Below are 21,791 nucleotides of genomic sequence, written 5' to 3'. Positions count from 1 at the left end.
AAGGGTCAAATATGGCTGGCTGTTTTTGTAAATGAAGATTTACTGGAACCACCATGCTCACTCCTTTCTGTATTATCTATGCCTACTCTTGGGTTATGTGGCAGAGCTGAGGAGTTGTGACAGACTGTACGGCCTGCAAAGCCTAGAATATTCACTACCTGGCCTTTTACAGAAAAGGTTTGCTGACCCCTATTCCAGAATCACTAGTGTAGCCTGAACTGGATCGTGTTTCCATTTCCAAAAAGATAATCTGCCTCAAAAATGTCATGTGATTTCATATCTACAGTAGTCAGAATAATGGTCCCTAAAGATATGTACATCCTAATCCTCAAAACCCATAAGGATTTAAATACCTTACATATCAAAAGGGACTTTGCAGATGGGATTAAGGCTACTGAGATGACCTTATCCAGATGTGCCCAATGTAATCAAAAGGATCCCCAGAAGAGAGGCAGGAGGGCCACAGAATGAAGATGGTGTGAGGGCAGAGACACTGGCAGATGCTATGCTGCTGGCTTTAATGATGGAGAAAGGGGCCAGAAGCCAATGCAAGCAGCTTCTAGAAGCTGGAAAAGGCAAGCAAACAGATTCTCCCTTGGAACCTCTAGAAGGAACTGGCCCTACCAACACTGTGACTGTAGCTGAGTGAGACTCAGCTCAAAATCAGTGAAACTGATTTTGAACTTCTGACCTCCAGAATTAAAAGAAATTTGTGTTGCTTAGGCCACAAACTGGTAATTTGTTATGGCAGCAACAGGAAACCAGTACAAAACCATGCATCCAAGTAGCTCTGATGAAATTGCCAACATTCTCCAACTGAAGTTGGCTTAATGACAATTCACTGATCTTCAGTGAATCCTGTTGGAGTTTGCAGAGGGCTACCCCATCTTTTCAGCCCTGCGAAAAACAGGTTTCAGTGCCCATGCCTGATCACCCTTTCTATCAAACTGCCAGCTTCTTATTCAGCATCAGCATTTTTTGGAGGTAGTCTTTTCTGGACCTCAGCTGAGAGGTCGTGGGTAGGTCCTTTGTTAAAGGGAGTCACGGTGACTCCACAAGAGGCTGCGACACACCAGCAGTCTCTCTCGGCTTCCCTGATCCTAGACCTGAGGAGTGGCCATGGGAAAGGTGTGGAGCTCGACTCCTCTTGGGTGTCTCAGGAGACAACTAGGCATGGTGGTACACGGGCAGTGACTTGTGATGTGGTCGAAGCCTGCAGACCTCCCTGCCCTGATCTGCCGTGGAGCCCCACGCCTCGGCCGGCTCCCAGTGTCTCCTGCACACACTCTACTGCCGCCCGACCCAGGATGCTCGCTGCCTCCCGGCACACCACCAGAGCTTACCTCTGGGAAAACACTACATTGGCTCCTTTCTCTTTGAGGGTCACCCCTGAGTGGTGTGAGGGAACAGCTTGCAAGGTCTGCAACTTGAACACTCCCTTCTTGACACATGAAAAATACTAATACTGATCTTCAGTAACAACTGCAAGGAAATTCCAGTGGGCCGGGTGAGATAAAGGGCTCTGCTGCACCTAAGAATGGTGGAGGGGGGGTGGGGGGCGCCTGGGTGGCTCAGTCGGTTAAGCGTCTGACTTCAGCTCAGGTCATGATCTCATGGTTTGTGGGTTCGAGCCCCATGTCAGGCTCTGTGCTGACAGCTCAGGGCCTGGAGCCTGTTTCAGATTCTGTATCTCCCTCTCTCTCTGACCCTCCCCTGCTCATGCTGTCTCTCTCTCAGAAATAAATAAAACATTAAAAAAAAAAAGAATGGCGGGAGAGTAAAATCTCTTCATCAATACAACGTATTAATACATGGTAAAGTTTAAAACCTTAAGCTGTATGAGGATTTAGAATGATGTGTACAGATCTTGAAGTTTCTTGGTCCTCGGCTCTTATCTGCAGGTGAAGCATCTGCGTCCTTCTAGGGCCTGTTTGTATTCCTGACCCTGAAACAAAACCCACATAAACAGAGTCCCAGCTGCACAACTAATTAAAATGGGGTGACATAAAATTCAATCCTGATTAGAACCACGAACTCCTAGAGCTCACATTGCACAAAAATTCACACACGTCATCTTTTTTGGTTCTCACAATAATTTTGAGAGGAAAACCAGAAATTGGGACTTTATAGATGGCAATTCCCACCACTGCTCTATTCTCCTAGGACTCGTGGATGAAAGCGCAACTGAAGAGCTGCTTCCAGACAGGAAAGGGAGAAAATTCATGAGAGGAAGCAAGCAGGCAAACCGGATTCAGATTTTCTTCAGTAACATTTCCTTCCGTTGTGTCTGAAACATCTGACACCCTTTCCTTCCATGGTTTCTGGAACTCTTACTTTTCTGACTGCAGAAATCCCCGTTTACAAAAACTGCCTTCCCGAAAACCGAGGGCACACTTTACACACTGTACGTTAGCCAATTTGACAACAAATTGTATTAAAAACAAAACACAAACAAAACTTGCCTTGACAGATGGTTCTCAAACGTGAACGTGCACACAAATCGTGCGGGGTCTGCGTTTCCAGCAGCTCCCAGGTTACCGTGATGGTGACGCCGCTGGGCTGAAGGCCACACTTGCAGAAGCCAGACAAGCAGACATCTAGTGTTTAGAACAAAAGATGTTATTTGATAACCCTGTCCCCATCCCAATGGCCTCCTTTTGCCAGTGATTCCATCATTTCTTCAATTTCATATTCTTTACAGGATGCTCTTCTCTACTCTCAAGCAATCTTATGCCCGAAGCAGTTAACTTTTTTTTTTTTTTTTTTGCCTTTGATCTGTCGTCCCTCCCAACCATCCCGTAACGTTTAGCCTTCCCCAAAGGGGCAATCCGCCTAAAAACTTATGTGAGTTTACCAGACTCATCAAATCTAAATTCCTTTACCTGGACCTCAAGGCCCTCCAATTTATTACTATGTATCAGGCAGTGTTCTAGCACTCTCCATGTACCAATTTATTCAATCCTTACAGCAACCCATGAGGCGGACAGTGTTACCACCTACTTTAGAGGAGGGAGCTGAAGCATGGGTTGAGTGAGTTGACAAGGTCACAACCCTCTTAAGTGTCTAAAAGCCAGACAGTCTGGCTCCATAACAAGGTGTAAAAACTCAGCTAGAGGACTCAAGTTTAAATTCAGGATTCGTCAAAAACTTGATGTGTGACTTGGGAAAGTCACAATGTCACTAGATCTCATTTTCCTGGTCCATAAAATAAGAGTTGGCTTCACTGATCTGTAAGTTTCTGTACCAGAGCCTCCCTCTTCCATCATGTTTTCTATCCCTTCACAGTATCAGGCAACTGGTTCACCCACACATTGTCCTCCCCCTCCCGTCCCCAGCCCTGCCTGGCTGCTGCTCCGAGCCTTGTTACTTAACCTCTAGCGCACCGGCGTCCGCTTCTGTAATATCAGGAAGACACTTACCTCGTAGGGCTTCCAATTTAGCGACTTCAGCTCTTCCATTCTGCTAGGACAAACATGCTTAAACAGGCAATCGCCTGCAGCATGGGTGTCTTTTAAGGGTACAGTAATTCTGCTGAAATTTTATTTGACAAAATGACTTTTTTACTTGAATTCCTTCAGGTAGCTTCTACCATTTTCCAGAATCTGGACATCATTTTCGACTGTCAGAGAGGTACCCTCAGAAACCTGATTAGGTGTAAGCTAAACATGGAAGGAAACCAAGAAAACATACTCATGGCCCTTAGAAATGCTTTTATTTATAAAATAACTACCTAAATATAAACATCTCTAAATACAAACACTATTCACAAGAGACTCGTGTTGCTGCCTTCAGACCGACCCACAGACACACGGGGCTACGGGGCCCGCAGGTGTCTCCCAATCCGTCAGGAGTTTAAGGCCAAAGGGGCACTTGGAGGAGCAGGGGCTGGAGGAGTTCTTCATTCCCTTAAGACGGAATTCGTAGCTTCTGTTGCAAGGCGGGCTTCCTATCTGAGGCAGACCTTAAGAATAAGAGCCCTCCTCAAACAAACTTTTAGGGGGAGATTCTTTGTGTGAGGATTAGCAAATATTTTCCTGAGGCCAGAGGGAGGCAAGATCAGGCACTTTAGAACGTGTTTGGCTTAGACTACGGTCTCTGAAGCATGGAGGTCAGTGGTGAAACAGAAAATGCCTATTTCCAAGTCCAGGGTAAGCTACCTCTGGGGCTGCTTATCCTAATTCGCGTAAGATGCGTGCGTTACGCTTTCTGCATCTGCGGGTAGTAGTGTGGATGAAGGAGAAAGGCATCCGGTCTCCCACCAGGCCAGACTGGTTTCTGCTCCCTGTGGAACGAATCCCTCCCATGGGGTTGCTTGAGCTCTGAGCCTGTTCTCCCAAGAAAATCTATCAGTTATTGGGTTGCAGGTGAAGGGCCAGGAGAGATCACACATGGACTTGATAAAGCAGAGGTGGCTGTTCAGAAGGTGTGGACGACTAGACACCTAAAAAGGGAAGAGAACCTTTCAGATAAAGGCTGAAGGGAAATAAAGACCGTAAACGTTGTTTAAAAAGAGAAAACAACCGAATTTTGCAGAGCCAATTTCAAATGCAGTATTTGAAATAAATAAGAAAAAGATTACAGATCTTTTACAGGTAGTGTTTTAGGCACTTGTAGGGATTAGGGGTGGGCGTGAACGTGTGGTTGTGTGCTAAACACTGATGCTCTGAAACACAGATTTGGTACAGTCTCAACAAACTCCTTGCCACACGCAGAGGCACAGTCGAAAAGGGTTCCCAGAGAATTCTCTTCCTCCAGGTCAGGTTCCTGTCATTTGTTCGCGGAGCACAGGACCACCCCAAGCTCAGGACGGTACAACCAGCTCCAACATCCACGGCAGTAGCAGAACTTCCGGCATACGCACGACACTGGTCCTTCTCATTTCCAAAGGCTGACGCGTGACTTGCCTCTCTTCTCACGGTCACGGAATCATTCCTAAGCCTAGGGTCCGTTTCAAATTCTAGAAAGTCTAGTGAGCATCAAGACTGACAACCCAGTGGTGGAGAACAAGACTCATCTTGTGCCCCACTGTGCTGTGGTTAAGCAATGCGGACAGGGCCTGTGTCCCAGGAGCAGGTGCCCTCTTGGGGGCCCACCAGAACCCTTCAGCAGAAGGAAAGTGAAGGCAGCAAGGTTGAGCGGGAAGGAGAACAGGCTCAGGTGTATTCAGTTTTGCGGATGTAATTGGATGGAACATAGCCCTTCTTCCCATTAACTTCGGCTAACCACCACTCTGTATTTCCTGTAACATCCTTAAACTCCAGGATCTTGAGTCTTTGATTGGCTGACACACTCAGCTCATTTGGGTTCCGTGCCTTAAAGGTGTAGACAGCAAAATAGACCTGTGAGAGGGCGAGAAAGTGAGTTAGGAAATGGGAAACTGCTTGGAGCAATACTGTCCAACAGAACTTCCTTCAGTGGTGGGCTTGGGCTAGTCCTACATGAGCCAGTATGGCAGCCCCTGGCCACAGGTGGCTGTCAAGCACTTGAAATATGGCCAGTAAGACTGAGGCGCTTAATTTTCTTCAACAGATTTTCTTTTAATGTTATTTTCGAGAAAGAAAGAGAGAGCACAAGTAAGGGAGGAGCAGAGAGAGAGGGAGACACAGAATCCAAAGCAAGCTCTGAGCTATCAGCAGAGTTCAATGTGGGGCTCAAACTCATAAAACGCCTGTGAGATCATGACCTAAGCCAAAGTCAGACACTTCACTGATTGAGCCACCCAGGTGCCCCATGAGGTGTTTAATTTTTAATTTTATTTAATTTTAACTAACTTAAAATTAAATGGCTACCTAGGGCTGGTGGCTACCATTATGAACAGGGCAGATTCAAAGAAAACTAAAATCCATATCCTTTTACTCTTTCAGAGTTGCCTTCAAGAGCAGAAGGAACCTTCAGTCAACATGGAAGCTGGGTGGTGCTCACTGGTCAGAAGGGGAAGCCAAGAGGCCTGTGGGCACAGGATGAAAACACACCTGAGGAGCTGATGAAACTCAATGCGAGCCCTTTCAACAAAATCAGAATCTACAAATGGGCCACTTTCTCCTTCCACATGTCTACAAACTGTCCATTGGTGAGCCCAGACCTTGGATGTCTGTCCTGGGCAACGGGTAGTAACAGAATCACCAGAGAAAAGGGCACGCCCTGTGCTCATCTGTAGCACTGAGGAAATGTGGCAGAGAAAGACTGAGCTGAGAAACCACAGTGAAAACTGGTTCTGGAATCCAGAGCTGGGCAGAAGCAACCACCTCCATAACCTCGGAGTCTCAAACAAAGGCAGCCCCTGATGGAGATGAGCTCACAGACAGATGTTATAAAACACACACGGGGCGCCTGGGGTGCTCAGTCCGTAAGCATCCGACTTCAGCTCAGGTCATCATTTCAAGGTCTAAGAGTCTGAGACCCACGTCGGGCTCTGTGCTGACAGCTTAGAGACTGGAGCCTGCTTTGGATTCTGTGTTTCTCTTTCTCTCTGCCCCCCCCACCCTCACTTATGCTCTGGCTCTCATTCTCTCTCTCTCTCTCTCAAAAATAAACATTAAGAACAAAACAAAACAAAAAGCACACAGAGAAACTCGCTGCTACAAGCGTGTGCAGAGCAACAAGTGAACCAGGTGAACCAGGGCTTCCTCAGCTGTAAACATGAAAGTGACTTTCAAATATGTAGGTTTAAAATATTCAAGATACAAAAGCTATGTTCAAATACATAAGACAAGAATAGGCCATTACAAAAAAGAATGGGAAAAAATGAACCTGAGCCAGAATGTTATTTCTAAATTCTATGGGAAGAAAAAAATAGCTATTTGAATAAAAACCTAAGTAGACGGGATAAACAGCAGACTTTCTAAGAGTCGCCCGCGAGCTGAGCTCAGCCCAGATCCCTGCCTCAGGCGTGCCTGGGACACCCCGCTCCCACGCCTCCCCCTCTTCACATGGTGACCGGGGAGCACTTACCTGGTTGCCTTCTGCCTCACTGCTTTCTGGCTCCTCATTTTTGTCTTCCGGAGACGGGGTTGTTCTCGTATATCCTTTTATGAGGTCTTTTCCCTGCCCATTTCGTCCTGGTAGGGAGTAGCCTACCATTTCTGGGTGCCTGGCGTTCCTGTGGCTCCTGAGGGCAGGGGCTGATTGGTTAATGTCTCTGGCTGCTTCCGCAGAGTCCCATGTTCTGGGCAGAGAGCTGGGGTCTGGGTCTGAAGGGCACCTGGACAGACTGCTGTTTGAACAACCCAAGTTTAAGGATGCACTGAGAGCTTCTTGGTCCAGTTCCTTCAATGCATCTTGAGGCTGTTTCTGGCAAGACCCTGAGGTAAAGGACACAGCCATGCTGCTGGGGTTGACGGTCAAGGTGCTGCCGCTGTTCTGCCGTGGGAACCTGGGAGAGGAGCTGCTGTGCTCCGACTCGGTGGAGGAGTGACTGCCAACAGAGACGTCCGAGTGGCTGCGGCGGGCGTTGTAGGGTTTCAGGAAGGAGCTGTACACAAAGCCTTTGGTGACTACAGGGAGGAAAAATCAACGTGAAGAGCTTTCAGTGGAAGGGATGGCAGGCGGAGTCAACAGAGAAAAAACTATGGTTGAAAAGCTAGGTCAAGGCGCCGGGGTGGCTCAGTTGGTTAAGCATCCAATTCTTGGTTTTGGCTCAGGTCATGATCTCATGGTTTGTGATATCAAGCCCTGCCTGAATCAGGCTCCATGCGTGAGATTCTCTTGGGATTCTCTCTCTCTCTGTCCCTCCCCCACTCAAGCTCACTCTCACACATGCTCTCTTTCAAATAAATAAAACTTCAAAAGAAAAAAAGAAAGCCAGGTCGATAGTGTGAGGGACAAAATAAGATGCCTAGAGACAAAAAAGATGAGACATTTCATCCCAATTACGACGTGGATAGAGACACAACTCTGGTTCCTGCCAGTGTGTTCTTGTTACCACCTCACAACAATGAGTGACAGGAGTGGTCGTGAAGACTCAAGAGGAAAGTATGAAAAATGACCACATGTTTGAGAATGAGCGTATGAAGAGAATTAACAGGAAGAGAATTAACAGCTACATCATGGAAACAAAGACGAGGAGAGACTTAACTAAGGATGTGTTCACATACACCGACTACAGAGAAAGCGGTTTTAAAAACCATCCTCATAGTGACAGAGCCCCCCACAAACAGTCTCCTGCTCTTTCCATCCAGAGCACTTGAATTCCGCTTCTGGTTTGGGCACGTGGCGGAAATACTGTGAGAACAGTCTAAAGCAGGAAGCGGATTATAGGAGTTAGTATACACACGACACAGGCACGGCACATGTTCACTTTAATAAACTGCCTAAGATGATAACAGAGAGGGCCCATGGCTAAAGCGGGGGGGGGGGGGGGGGGGGGGGGGGGGGGGGGGGGGGAAGAGTTTTAATACAGGTGATCAGGTGCTTAACAAAACTACTAGAAAGGTACAGGAGCAGGGGCTAGGCTCAGCCTGACCCCCAAAATACCACTGCACAACGGCCTACCAGCACAACCTCTACCTCAATCACAGCAGGAACCTGGAGTCAGGAAGATGCTGTTCCAGCTGCCGGCTCCCGGGTCACCCCTGCCAGCGGCCATCTGAGAACCAGGAGGCCCCTTCAGAACGGCTGGCCCCGGGGCAGTGCCATGGCTGCTGGACGCTCACGGGCGAAACGGACCCCTGCTGCAACCCCTCCACTCTCCCTTCGGACGGCTTTCTGAATTTAAGTCTCCTCTGACTGCACCCAGTTGGTGGAACCCAAGTCATATCCAAATCCCTACTGCGAGGAAGTCCTCGGCTAAAAACAAACACTGAAATCCCTGGTCCACAGAAACATTTTTTATAATGTTAAGAAAGAAGGATCTGTCAAGGCAGGGACCCAGAGCATGTCACCTCCGTGCGAGCAAAGACCATCTCCGTCTTCACCTTCAGTGTGTTTTCTGTACCTAGAAAACCTGCTGCCACACTTCTGTTCCATCTGCTGAGTGATGGGAGGGGTCCCCAGGGCAGATGGTGAGAGGTAGAGGGTCTAACAGCTGATCTTCATACTGCGGGCTCCTGCCACCCCCATCAGGATTGAGAAGACAAAAGCCCCAAGGATGGAGCAGCGTCTTGAGCAGCTTGGCTCTTTACCAGGGGTTCTTCTATGAACCCGTCAGTGGCGGCATCACCTGTCCGTCACCCCCCTCCTTGTCCTTCCTTTCCCACTTGATGGAAGAGAGAAAATCCACAAATACTTTCAAACTGAGAATGTCACAGTTTTCCATTCCAGTGGTGAACAGATGTTTGTTATACAGGCCCACAGTCCTTGTTAGAATGCTTACTTGGGGGGCGCCTGGGTGGCTCAGTCGGTTAAGCGTCTTGATTTCAGCTCAGGTCATGATCTCTCAGTTACCGAGTTTAAGCCCCATGTCAGGGCTCTGCACTGACAGTGTGGAGCCTGCTTGGGATTCTCTCTCCCTCTCTCTGCCCCTCCCTCCTCCTTTCTCTCTCTCTCAGAATAAATAAACTTAAAAATAAAAATAAAATGTTGAGGGCCAGATGTGTTTTGGAATTCAGACTTTGAATTTGGGAAATGTACTCAAGTAAAAGTATACTGCCTACGGCCTGACATCTCCAGCAGCATCTAGGTCAACACCTCATAATTAAACCCATTCATGTTTCTAAATGTAGGACTATTCACGTCAAAAGAGAGGCGTAACCATTATAAATAGGCTCACGTCACTTTGTGTGGGTTTTGCTATCAAAGAAGTTCAGACAAGTGAAGGTTCTGGCAAATGAGTTCTTGTTTATCAGAGTGTTTTAGATTTGTGGAACGGGGGAGAAAGGATATGGATCAGTATCCTTCTTTTTACTTCTCCTTTAATTCTATACATCCCCTGCCCAACCGCCACCCCTGCTAGAAACAAACTGCAAGCTCTTTTTAAAGCCATTCCTGAGGCACCTGGGTGGCTCAGTTGGTTGAATGTCCGACTTGGGCTCAGGTCATGATTTCATGGTTTGTGGGTTCAAGCCCCATGTCAAGCCCTGTGCCGACAGCCTCACATTCTGTGTCTCCCTCTCTCTCTGCCCCTCCCCTACTCACATTCTATCTCTCTCTCTTTCAAAAATAAACAAACTTAAAAAAATATTTAAAGCCATTCCCTAGTTAAGAGACAAAACTGCTTGTTAGGGAACGAAAAACTCAAAAGGCAAGCAAAAAAATCCTTTCCTACAGGTTTAAATTCACACACTCACAAAACACATTTACAGAGCTTGGAAGAGGGCAGCTTATTTTGTGGTTCGCTTCGAACAGGCTGAGAGGGCTTGGAACCAGTGGGCGTAAGCACCGCCCGGAAGAGCTGTAAAACATGGGGAGATCCTGTAAGGGGAGTAATGGAGCCTCCCCTGGAATTTGTAAAAACAAAACAAAACCAAAGAAAGGTTTTGTTTCAGTAATGACTTGGGCATTACACGGTCTCAAGATGGGCAGAACTTGGAAGGTTATTCTTCTCTCTTAATCATATACTCTCACATATTTTCTGGCCTAGATAAGATTCAGGTATGGCCCAAAATAACTTTTTTCTCTTTAGAGTTACAGTAATCTGAGGTCTAGCACTCTTACCTCCATTGTCAATCAGCCAGCGGTTCTGACTGCCCATGGGGTCCTTCTTTTTGATCACGCCCACCAGGTCACCTTCCAGAAGGGAGACATCTAAGTCTTGAGCAGCATTGAAGTTCCGTTCCGCCTGGAAGAGTTTTTCAGGGGGGTACCTTGCCAGGAGGGAGGCCCGGAGTTCTTCTGACTGTAGCATGTAACTTGGCTAAAACGTAACACAAGAGATACGATCAACAAACTCCATCCCTGGCCATTATCCCAGCAGCCACATTTAATCCCAACTCACAGGCCGAGTCTCAGAAACGGGGGCAGAGCCAGCCAGCCATTTGCTACTCCCATCGGATGTTTTGGTGCCTGAGTCAGTCCATGTGGCTGGGTAAAACTCATGTTCTTATATAGCTCATGGCTTAGTACCTTTGTAGCTCTTAGGAAAAAAATCAACGGACTTAGCTTTACATCTGTTTATCTTGTGACAAAAAAAAATGTGATTAAAGTGTCACTTGGGGTGCCTGGCTGCTCAGTCAGTACAGCGTGTGACTCTTGATCTCGGCATTGTGAGTTCAAGCCCCACAATGGGTTCCATGCCGACAGTGGCAGCGCAGGGCCTGCTTTGGATTCTCACTCTCCCTCCCTCTCTCTGTCCCTACTCTACTCTCTCTCTCTCAAAATAAATAAATAAACATAAAAGAAAACAAACAGAAAAAGTAATAATAAATTTGATTCTCCCCTTTTAAGGTAAATTAATGTCTATGACATATGGAGCAAAGTGTCATAAACAGAGGCAGATCAGTAATCTTTTAGATTATGACCCCATATAATCTGGTGTATCTTACCCTACTTTTCAAAATACGGAAAAACTTAGTTCCGAAGAACTATAACTCCAGGTAAAAAAGCAGTCAGCTGCTAACAGTTTGGGAATGTATCAGATAATTACCTTTTCCAATACATGATCAAACACAGGGAAGCCTGGAAGATTTAATATCCTGAAATCGGTTTCCTTAATTAATTGATCAAAGTATTAATATTAATTAATCCTTTACAAACTCCATCCACTGTATAGACTAAGATCCTAGAGTGCTTTTCAGAGGGCATTGTGAAGGACATATCAAGTGTGAAAAAACTACAGGCGGTCACCAGACAGGGCCAGCAGTGTTGCTGGGGAGAGTGAAGGAAGAAGCCTGTGACAGAGGAGAGAGCTCGAGGACCTTTCCTCTGCATGACTAGATGTGAACTCCTATTAAATCACTAATGTGTAGACAGAGCTGGGTCCATCAATAATAATGATGACAGCTTATCTGTACGGTGCTCACCATGCGCCAGGCATTTCTAAGCACTTTCTGTATATGATCTCATTTGAACCTGGTAATAACCCAGTGATGGGAGTGTAATAGCCAGGTCTCAGTGAGGAGGGGGAGTCATGGCTAGCACAGCCCGTACCCCTCCCCCCCTCCCCACCCCACTTGCTGCTCTCCACCTGCGCCCTCGCCAGTCCTCCACTCACCAGGCCCAGGAGTGGCTTCCGGGCCGACTGGCGGTCCACGGTTTTCCTCTCAAACGGCTTCCTGGCAGCTGGCAGCGACTCTGGGAAGAAGGTGAACACCTGGAGCTGCTGCAGAACTCTGCTGTGCTCTTCGTGGAAGATGGCGATAAGGTTTCCCTCTCTGCCGGCGACTTTAAGTAACTGGAGTCCGTGGGAAGGGCAGAGGGAGAGAAAGAGGAGACGGCGACTGAAAGATCACAGGACTGGCTGGGTGCAGGGGTGCGGCTCCTGCGCCCCGAGCACACCGCCCGCGCCACCCCAGCCCCAGGCCCCGCTGGCCGGCTCTTCCCGGATCCTCAGGGTGGAAAGAGGTGTTTAGAAGCCACAGGCCCCAGCAAGGGATGGGGAATCCCGAGCGTGAGGGGCTTGCCCTAATGACATATTTCATCTCCCTAGATCGAACGATTTCTCAAGCAACCCGGGGTGCGTTCCCAGAAGAACCTCGGAGACTTCACCGCTGGTGGGGGACGGACACACACTGATGGACGACACACGCACACTCACTGAAAGCAGTGGCTTGAGCTGTTCCAGCGCCTGGCGCACAAAGTCGCAGTGGGCCTCGGCGTAGCCGTGGATGCAGTTGGTGAAGAGGCCCTGCGCGTACTGGTGGAACTTGGGCAGCTCGTCCAGCAGCTGCGCGTTCAGAGCCTCGTAGTTGTTCCGCGCCGACTGCAGCTCCTCCAGAGTCTTCTTGTCCTTTAACTTCTCTGCCCGCTCTGTGCAGTTGTAGAAGTCCAGAAGCTTATCAAAGCGTTTCTGCACCAGCTTGTGGGGCCCCGTGAACATGCTCAGTAACTGGTTTAGGGGAGAGATGACGAGCCGCTCTGTCCTCTCCTTCTGTAGGAACAAGAAAGTCACACTGCTCAGTTACTCCGTATCCGGTATCTGTGGGTTTTAACTGAGGTGTAACTGATACATTAGATTCAGGGGTACAACATAATGATTCAATATTTGGATATATTAGTGCATAAGCTAAACCCATGCAGATCAAAGAGTGTTGTATGTATCCAACACCAGACGCACTTGCACGTTCTACAAAAATCTTCAATTTATAACCTTCATCCAATAATTTGCACGTGCCAGTTTGCAAAATATGCTAATGCCACCTCAGCTCCACAGTTGATGACAAATGCTGAGTTACACACATTAATGTGATGCTTGCATTGCAACCCGGATGGGACAGTGTGTCTGGGGTCACCTGTTATGTGCACACGTCTATACAGTTTGGATTTAACTGAAAGTACAGTTGATACATCAATCTGAGATACAAAAGCTTTCATACACCCATAATACCTTTTCTAATCATGACTACTTGGTAATATCTTTTCACTTTTCAAAAGATTTTTCTAATTTTTTCAAGAGGGACAGACACTGAGCGGCACTATATTACCATATAAAGAACATAAACAGGAGGGGGCGCCTGGGTGGCTCAGTCTGTTAAGTGTGTCTCACTCGGCTCATGATCGCATAGTTTGTGGGTTCGAGCTCCAAGTATGGCTCTGTGCTGATAGTTCAGAGCCTGGAGCCTGCTTCAGATTCTGTGTCTCTCTCTCTCTCCCTCTGCCCCTCCCCCACTGGCGCTCTGTCTCTGTCTCTCTCTTCAAAAAATAAACATAAAAAAAAGAACATAAACAGGTACTTAGTACATTACTTTTAGTAAGATGCTAATGTTGTTAGAACACCTGCGAAATGAATGTTTTCTTCAGCCTAAGCCATTCAGAGATTTCCAAGAAACCATCAAACCCCACCAGTCTCTCTCTTCTCAGGATCAAATCCAAGGTCTCTATTTAGAATTAACCCAGGCAATTTGGCCTTTAGTACCATCTTTGTAAGGAAGTGCAGGCCAAATCAAAGATCCATTTGTTAACTTCTAAACTATTCCTAAATATTCCTTTCTAAGATAGTACTCCTATAGTTGTTTTCTTTGTGAGGAGGTATCAATAGTGATACCAGATGAAATTTCTCACTTTTCCTCTGTCTCTACAAACTAGACAGATCACAGCTAGAAAAAAATCTCTTTGAATCCCAAAGGCCAACCTGTCCTTTCAACTAATTACAAGCCACTGTTCTGAATATAAAACCCCAATATGAATATAGCTAGAGGGAGACTGGTATTTCTGATGCACACACAGCATGTCTCTGTGGAATTAACTTTTCCATGAGCTGCATGTTAAAGAATCCCAGGAAGAAGGGGCCCTATAAAAAGAGGGCTGAGGAAAGAGTCACTTACAAAATTTGTGAAGAGCTGATCACTGATGTAACGATGCACCTTCTCGAACTGTTCCAAGTCTCGGTGCCCCTTCTCCATGCACACATCCCACATGCTCACGGCAGCCACCACTTTCACACATGCCGATTCCTGAAGCCAGTTAGAAACAAATGCAGTAAGACAAGCAGAACTTGCTAGCCTTCACCATTCATCCTGAGTAGCAGAATGGGACAAAAGGGGCCCATGATTAAAGATTTTCTCTCTAGCACAGTATTTTAGCTTGGAAACAAGCTCACCCTCATAAACTATAATTTATGAGCCACAGAGAAAAGTCTAAGGCTATTAGTTATAGAAAAATCGTGAGGGTTTCTATCAGCTCTTTGGCATTTCTTTATGTTCCTAATTTTAGTTTCTTAATTCATCAAGAGTTAAGTTATCAAATTTGAGCCAAGATGATTCCTGCAGGATCATAATGAGCAATCACTTCTCGTCCTACCAGTGTTGGCTCATGTTGTCACCTTCTCAAAGACAACTGGTCACCACCCTTTGCAGAACTATAGCCCCCCTTCCTGCACTCAGGCACCCCAGACTGCTCTGTCCTTTGTCATTGCAAAAATATCTTCTCATGGACAATATAATTTACTAATGTTTGCTTATTTTCTCTATCTCCCCCCAGACCCCTAATAGCATGTAAGCTCCATGAAGGCAGGGATTGTTGTCTGTTTTGTTCGCAGACTCAATTATCATTGACTGAATAAATGAATAAATAAGTGAGTGCATAGTAAACTCTTCCTGGCTGATCCTGACAGTTTTTACATCCCAGGCTGGTTTTCTCTGGCTAATTGAAACAATGCTGAGTTTTCACCTTCTTTAGTTTAAGTTAAGGGACTGCCTATTATTTCGATATTAACCCAAATATAATCTAAATATACCAAAACTCCATTAATATACTTCAAGGGCAAATGAAGCCCCTAAGCAAAAAACATCAGTGCCTCCTCAGACATCAGTTTGATTCTACTACATTTTATTTCATGGCATTTGCAGACCTCTAGTCTTTAGGTCCTATGCCTATATGTGTAGACATAGCCAGTGTTTTGTCAGAAGGATAAACCGTAATCTTTTTAATTCCGCCTGAGTGGGAGAACAAATGTGAAATGTGATGTCCTCTTATATTCTTTTAAAGAAATGTCATGAGGTCTCAAAATAGTAGTCACACGCCAATGTAGATACCAAAATATAGTCAACGTCCCTCAGCTTATGTTCTTGCCAGCTCTCTCTCCCCCTCAGTTTTATTTGGCAGGGCTTTTCATTTTATAAAGTCAGGGATGAAACTGTTCAACATTTTCTCCCTTCATTTCTGGTTAGCAGTCAGAACCAAACTGACCTGCCCATCAAATGGCTGTCAAGGTTACGTATGTCCCACCCACTGCTATGGAGGGAAGTATTTTAAAAGAGTTGGGGGCTCAGGTATATGCTTGCTACACATTTAGAACACATGGGAAGAAAAAAACCCAATGGGGGGTGGGGATCAAAATTAGAGGGATTGGAAGGGAAAGTCCTAGACCAGGGAACACACTTGGGAGTTGTACCAATATTGGTTTTGCCAAATCTCTCACTTTAAACCAATGTGCTCCTGAAAGTTTTATAAACCTTAATTTTTACCTAATTACATACTTAAAACATGAATGGAGGGAAGCCTAGGTGGATCAGTCGGTTAAGCGTCTGACTTCGGCTCAGGTCATGATCTTGTGGTTCATGAGTTCGAGCCCCACGTCGGGCTATGTGCTGACAGCTCAGAGCCTGGAGCCTGCTTCAGAATCTGTGTCTCCCTCTCTCTCTGACCCTCTCCTGCTCACACTCTGTCTCTCTCTCTCTCTCTCTCTCAAAAATAAATAAAGATTAAAAAATATTTTTTAAATAAAAAACATGAAGGGAGATAGTCTGCTATTTAGAAGAAATGTAGGGGCATTTCAGATAATGGGGATTACTCAATAAATGATAACAGTTGGAAAACCAGGTGGAAAAGCAGCACTGTGGATTGCTCCCTCACCCTTATACAGGGAATTCCAGCTAGATCAATAACTTCAACTTTAAAAAATGAAATAATAACAATATTAAAACCTGGGAAATATTTATTATCTTGGAATAGGAAAGATCTTTTCAAGTATGACACAGACCTAAGAAGCCATAAAAGAAAGGCTTAGACCATACAAAACTAAAAATTTTCTACATGCAGAAAACATTTAAGAAAACTTAAAAGTCAACAATCTTGGGGAGAAATATTTGTAAACCATCATCTCAAAGGGGTACTTTCTCCAACATATACAGAGGTACCACAAATCGGAAAAAGACCATCAAATCAATAAATAAGTGCCTTGGGGTGCCTGGGTGGCTCAGTTGGTTAAGCATCTGACTCTTGGTTTCAGCTCAGGTCATGATCTCACGGTTTTCTGAGTTCGAGCCCTGTGTCAGGCTCTGTGCTGACAGTATGGAGACTGCTTGGGATTCTCTCTCTCTCCCTTTCTGTTCCTCCCCTGCTTGTACTGTCTCTGTCTCTCTCAATAATAAATAAACTTAAAAAAATTTTTTGAGATAAATAAATAAATAAGTGCCTCAAAATATGGACAAATCAACAGAAAAGGGAATATAATGACTTAAAGATAGGAAAATATCCTCAACTTCATTTACAAAGAATGCAAATTTAAACTATATTGAAATAGCATTTTTAAAAATGTTTTATTTATTTCTAAGAGAGAGATAGACAGACAGACAGACAGCATGAGCAGGGGAGGGCCAGAGAGAGAGAGGGAGACACAGAATCTGAAGCAGGCTCCAGGCTTTGAGCTGGCAGTCAGTACAGAGTCCGACGCGGGGCTCGAACCTACAAACCATGAGATCATGACCTGGGCTGAAGTCGGACGCTTAACCGACTGAGCCACCCAGACACCCCTGAAATAGCATTTTTAACCTATCTTACAAAGAGAAGATATTTTGATTTTGGTAAAACTTTGTGTTAGCAAGGGACGAGGAGGTCCTTTCACACACTACTGGTAGGGGTTTTCGCTGTATAATGTCTATGAAATTTAATAATATCAAAATGTACACAGCTATATGATTTGGCTCAGAAAAGCCAAGACTCTGGTCTTCCTATATACTCACAGATCAGAAAATGATGTATCGACAAGGATGTTCCTTGTGCCACTGCATCTAAAGGTTTGCCAACTACAGTCTAAATGTCCATCAATAGGGGACAAGTTCAATGAGTTATGGCGCATCCATATAATTAAATAGTGTGCAGTTGTTCAAAAAAATTGGCAGTTCTATGTGCACAGGTACAGAACTTCTAAAATACTATTGTTTGCAAAACCCAAGATGCTTAACAGTGTGTATCTCTCTCTCTCTCTCTCTTATTCTCACACACACACACACACACACACACACACACACGATTATCACTGATGTGAGAAGAAATCTGATAAATGCAAATTGTGTCTATAGAAGGTGACTAGGAGACGGGTTGGAGGAAGAATTATTTTCACTTTTTACTTATCCCTTTGGTATCTTTCATATTTGTACTTTTCTGCTTAATTAAAAAATGACTTCTTTTTTATTTTTTTAGAAAGCAAAGGATTTCTTTTAAAGAAAACTGCTTGTTTCACAGGATGAGATTTTCATATGTGAGGGCCGGGGTATATGATACGTTTCCATAAACACCATTCTATGAAGTCCATAGGGAATGAGAGATACAAATAAAAAGGGTTCTAGTCCCCAGGGCAGCCAGGTGGCTCAGTCAGTTAAGCGCCTGGCTCTTAATTTTGGCTCAGGTCACGATCTTGAAGTTTGCAATAATCTGCGTCGGACTCTGAGCTTACAGCTCGGAGCCTGCTTTGGATTCTCTCTCTCTCTGCCCCTCCCCTGCTCACACTTATGCTCACTCACTCTCTCTCAAAATAAATAAATAAATAAATATCTTTTAAAAATAAAGTAAAAAAGAAAGGATTCCAGTATTGGCTCTGACCATGATGCAAAAACCGTCTGGCCTCCTCAGCCCCTCCAGCTTTCCAGACCAATTCCTGATTCTAACAACTTTAGGGGCCTTTTGTATAGCAATTGAATTAGATGGAAATCAACATTACTAATAGAAAGCATGCCTCTATGGGAGCCATTCTCATATTATTCGATCTTCAAAATTATCTTGACAAAATGAACTGTGACAAGTGCTTCACAAGTAACTGGACGGAGGAGACAGTAGGAAAAAGGTGGCGGGAAGGATAGAGACGCCAGGGGGAGGAAGAAACTGGGCCACTCTAGAATTAACTCAGCCTACACATCCTCCAAATGCTGTCACCTCTTAAATGACCTACAGGACTCCCAGGAACACGTATGTCAGGGCACAGTGGTCATTTGAGTCCCTATTATTCCACATGCATTCCACAATATGCTGGCGAGCAGAAAAGCGGACGGGATTACACCCTATGCGATTCTCGGCGGAGCGCTGTCCTCACTCACCCGGATATGCTGGAGGTAGAGAGACAGGTCTCGGATAAAAGATTTGATCAATCTTTCTTGCATTCGGAAGTTCTTTTCAGTTTCTTCAAATGCTTCATCTTTTATCTGTTCACAGTAAACAAGTGCTGTTAGCAGATTTGCATTCTCCTGCCATCTATCCAGGTGGCAAAAGTATCTTTCTTAAAAATATCTTTTATCTAAATTTTAAACCTTTGAGGTTTCTCCAAATCATACTAATTGAATCGAAACACCTCTACGTGACCTTGTAAGGTCTCCAAAAAACACAACAGGCCCTCGTACCCTCACACTTTGCTCTCTTCCTGTCCTGGAGCCCACATTTGTTCCCCCTGGTACCCTGGCTTGAGCTGTCACTTTGCCTGGGATGCCCTCCCCTTCCCTATGCCCAACTACCCCCCTTTCTTTGAGGCTTAGATTAAATCTCTTGTCAACATGAAGCTCACCCTCATGCAACTCCTGTTTTAAGTACTACGGATGCAGAAAACAAACTGCAAAACTTAACAGCGGACTCTTTTCTAGCTGCTGTTTTCCACTGATTGCATGCTGCATATATGGTGTGCTAGAATGAAGCCTGGTAGCTTCAGATCCACTCTCAGCAACGTGGATGACCAGTTTTCAAATTACTCAACCTCTCAGACTTTGTGTTTCTTTATTTGTGACATGTGGTGTTGAACGATGGTGATCTCTTAAAGCCCTTCTAGCTTCATGTCTACAATTTTGTCTCCCCAAATAGATTATAAGCTCCTCATGGGTGTCTAAAACTGCGCTGTGATATAGTGACCTATTTGGCCTGATTTGCCTTTGTACACATTGTAAGCGACTCGCCAAGGCACGGCCGGGGGGTTGGGTAGATGGGGGGGATTCACATACACAGTGGCCGCAGTGTCCTGTATCCACCAGCTGACAAACACCAAAAGAGGTACTAAGTGCGGAATCATGCAATCGACACCATGCAGGCCGCTCCGGGGAACCCCAAAATGCTGCCGAAGATGTATTAAACCTTCAAGTGAGGGGATCTCACCTGTGGAGCAAAGCCAGTGAGGTGCTTCAGGTGACTGCTCACTCGGTTGGATTTCTTGATGATGGAGTGGATGTTCAGTTTGGAAATTTTCTCCATGAGGCTGTCTTCATCACCTTTTCGGTACTTGAGGACTAGGGAGTGAGTCAAGAAAGCCCTTCTCTGAGCATGGACAGACTACAAAATGAGCCACAAAATGAGATCAACAACCCAAACTAGAGCTAGTGCTTGTTTTCAGTGAGTCAGTTTTGTCTCATAACTGACTAGAGACAAAACATGAGTAACAATCACCATTATGAATAGACGGGATACTTGACGAATCACAGAGAGAGACTGTGTGAACTAGGAGTGGTTAGGAGGACAGGGAGCAGAGGGGTCAGGAGAAGAGTCCAAGATTTGGAGTCAAAGAAACCTGTGAGCTCAATGCCTGGGAGTACATCACTTCATCAAGGTGTGGCCTTCCATAACTCAGTTAACTTCTCTGAGTCTCACTTCCTTCTCCAATAAAATGTAGAAAGGAACACTACTTGCTTTCTAAGGCCATCTTCAATGGTCTCATGTACAAATGAGATGTATTACTTATTTTAAAGTTTATTTTTTAATTTTAAAGTGTATTTATTTATTTTGAGAGAGAGCAAGCAGGGTAGATACAGAAAGTGAGGGAAAGAGAGAGTCCCAAGAAGGGTCTGCACTGCCAGCACAGAGCCCAATGCAGGGCTCAAACTTATGAACTGTGAGATCATAACCTGAGCCAAAGTTGGATGCTTAATGGACTGAGCTACCCAAGCATCCGAGATGTAATTTAAAAAAAAAATTTTTTTTTAATCTTTATTCATTTTTGAGAGAGAGAGTCAAAGAGACAGACTGAGTGTGTGAGTGGGGGAGGGGCAGAGAGAGAGGGAGACACAGAATCTGAAGCAGGCTCCAGGCTCTGAGCTGCTAGCACAGTGCCCGACACAGAGCTCAAACCCACAAACCTTGAGATCATGGTCTGAGTCAAAGTCCAACACTTAACTGACTGAGCTACCCAGGTGCCCCCCAAGATGTATTTTTTAAAAGTTTTATTTATTTTGAGAGCAGGGCTCAATCTCACAATTCATGAGATCATGACCTGAGCCAAAATCAAGAGTTGGAGGCTTAACCGACTGATCCAGCCAGGTGCCCCACAAATGAGATGTTTATATCCAATTGTCCCACACAGTAAAATGCTATACAGGAGTCATGTGATTACATACCATGTCATACCTTAGGCACAATCTCTAGAAAAGTTTAGAGATATCAAAAGTTGTAAGAAGACTGGAAGGCACCATAAAGGCATGACATTGATGAAGATGAAGATGAAGATGACATTACATTGGGAGATATGAACCAAGACAAAGGGCTAGATGGCCCAAGGGCTTGAACAGCACACTCAACATTACATACCAGTGTGGGTATTGAGGTGGAAATAGAAGGCAGAGAAAGAGGTTATACTATAGATTCTTTGAGGATATGACTAACAAATCAGTTTAGCTGGGTCAACACGCATACTCATGGAGTGTTCAAATTAGAGCCTCATAAGAAGTTTGATGAAAAGAGAAAAGAAATAATTTGGTTCATTCTACATAATGAAGAATGCGTTAGGTGGTTTGGCAACTGACTGCAAAGTGTTGGGGCGGGGCTCAGACCAGAGAGGAGTCACGTGAGCTAGATACTGGGCAAACTGGGGTTTTTGGAAAGATGATGAAAATTCCTAACTGAAGTGGAGGTAGTAAAACATCCAACCCAGCATGCAGGAGAACAAATCTAGGCACGAGTAGAAAAGGACTGCCTTCAATAAGCTGAAAAGGCAGTCACCAGTCACCTGCAGAAGCCGCTCTCCAGTCTTCATATCCTTGGGAAAGACTGACTGCTCTAAGCTTGATCACAGATGC

At 45.3% G+C, this 21,791-nt stretch overlaps 1 protein-coding gene across 2 annotated transcripts in view; it reads right to left on the bottom strand.

The window, feature by feature from the left end:
* Nucleotides 1–3,690: 3,690 nt before the first annotated feature.
* The window catches only part of LOC120243194 (dynamin binding protein), a 111,033-nt gene continuing 92,932 nt past the window's right edge, over nucleotides 3,691–21,791 (bottom strand). For both annotated transcript variants that reach the window (XM_039249243.1, XM_039249244.1), the window contains 8 exons: nucleotides 19,882–20,012; nucleotides 18,843–18,947; nucleotides 14,355–14,483; nucleotides 12,629–12,961; nucleotides 12,086–12,265; nucleotides 10,591–10,789; nucleotides 6,952–7,493; nucleotides 3,691–5,339 (listed from right to left, as the gene is read on the bottom strand). In XM_039249243.1, the coding sequence (XP_039105174.1) occupies nucleotides 5,154–5,339; nucleotides 6,952–7,493; nucleotides 10,591–10,789; nucleotides 12,086–12,265; nucleotides 12,629–12,961; nucleotides 14,355–14,483; nucleotides 18,843–18,947; nucleotides 19,882–20,012 (1,805 nt within the window). In that variant the 3' untranslated portion in view covers nucleotides 3,691–5,153. The remainder of the gene's footprint in view (nucleotides 5,340–6,951; nucleotides 7,494–10,590; nucleotides 10,790–12,085; nucleotides 12,266–12,628; nucleotides 12,962–14,354; nucleotides 14,484–18,842; nucleotides 18,948–19,881; nucleotides 20,013–21,791) is intronic.

The sequence above is a fragment of the Hyaena hyaena genome, unplaced genomic scaffold (assembly GCF_003009895.1).
Source record: "Hyaena hyaena isolate Hyena2069 unplaced genomic scaffold, ASM300989v1 scaffold_331, whole genome shotgun sequence".
NCBI lineage: Eukaryota > Metazoa > Chordata > Mammalia > Carnivora > Hyaenidae > Hyaena > Hyaena hyaena.
This window is presented reverse-complemented; position numbering and strand designations above follow the sequence as displayed.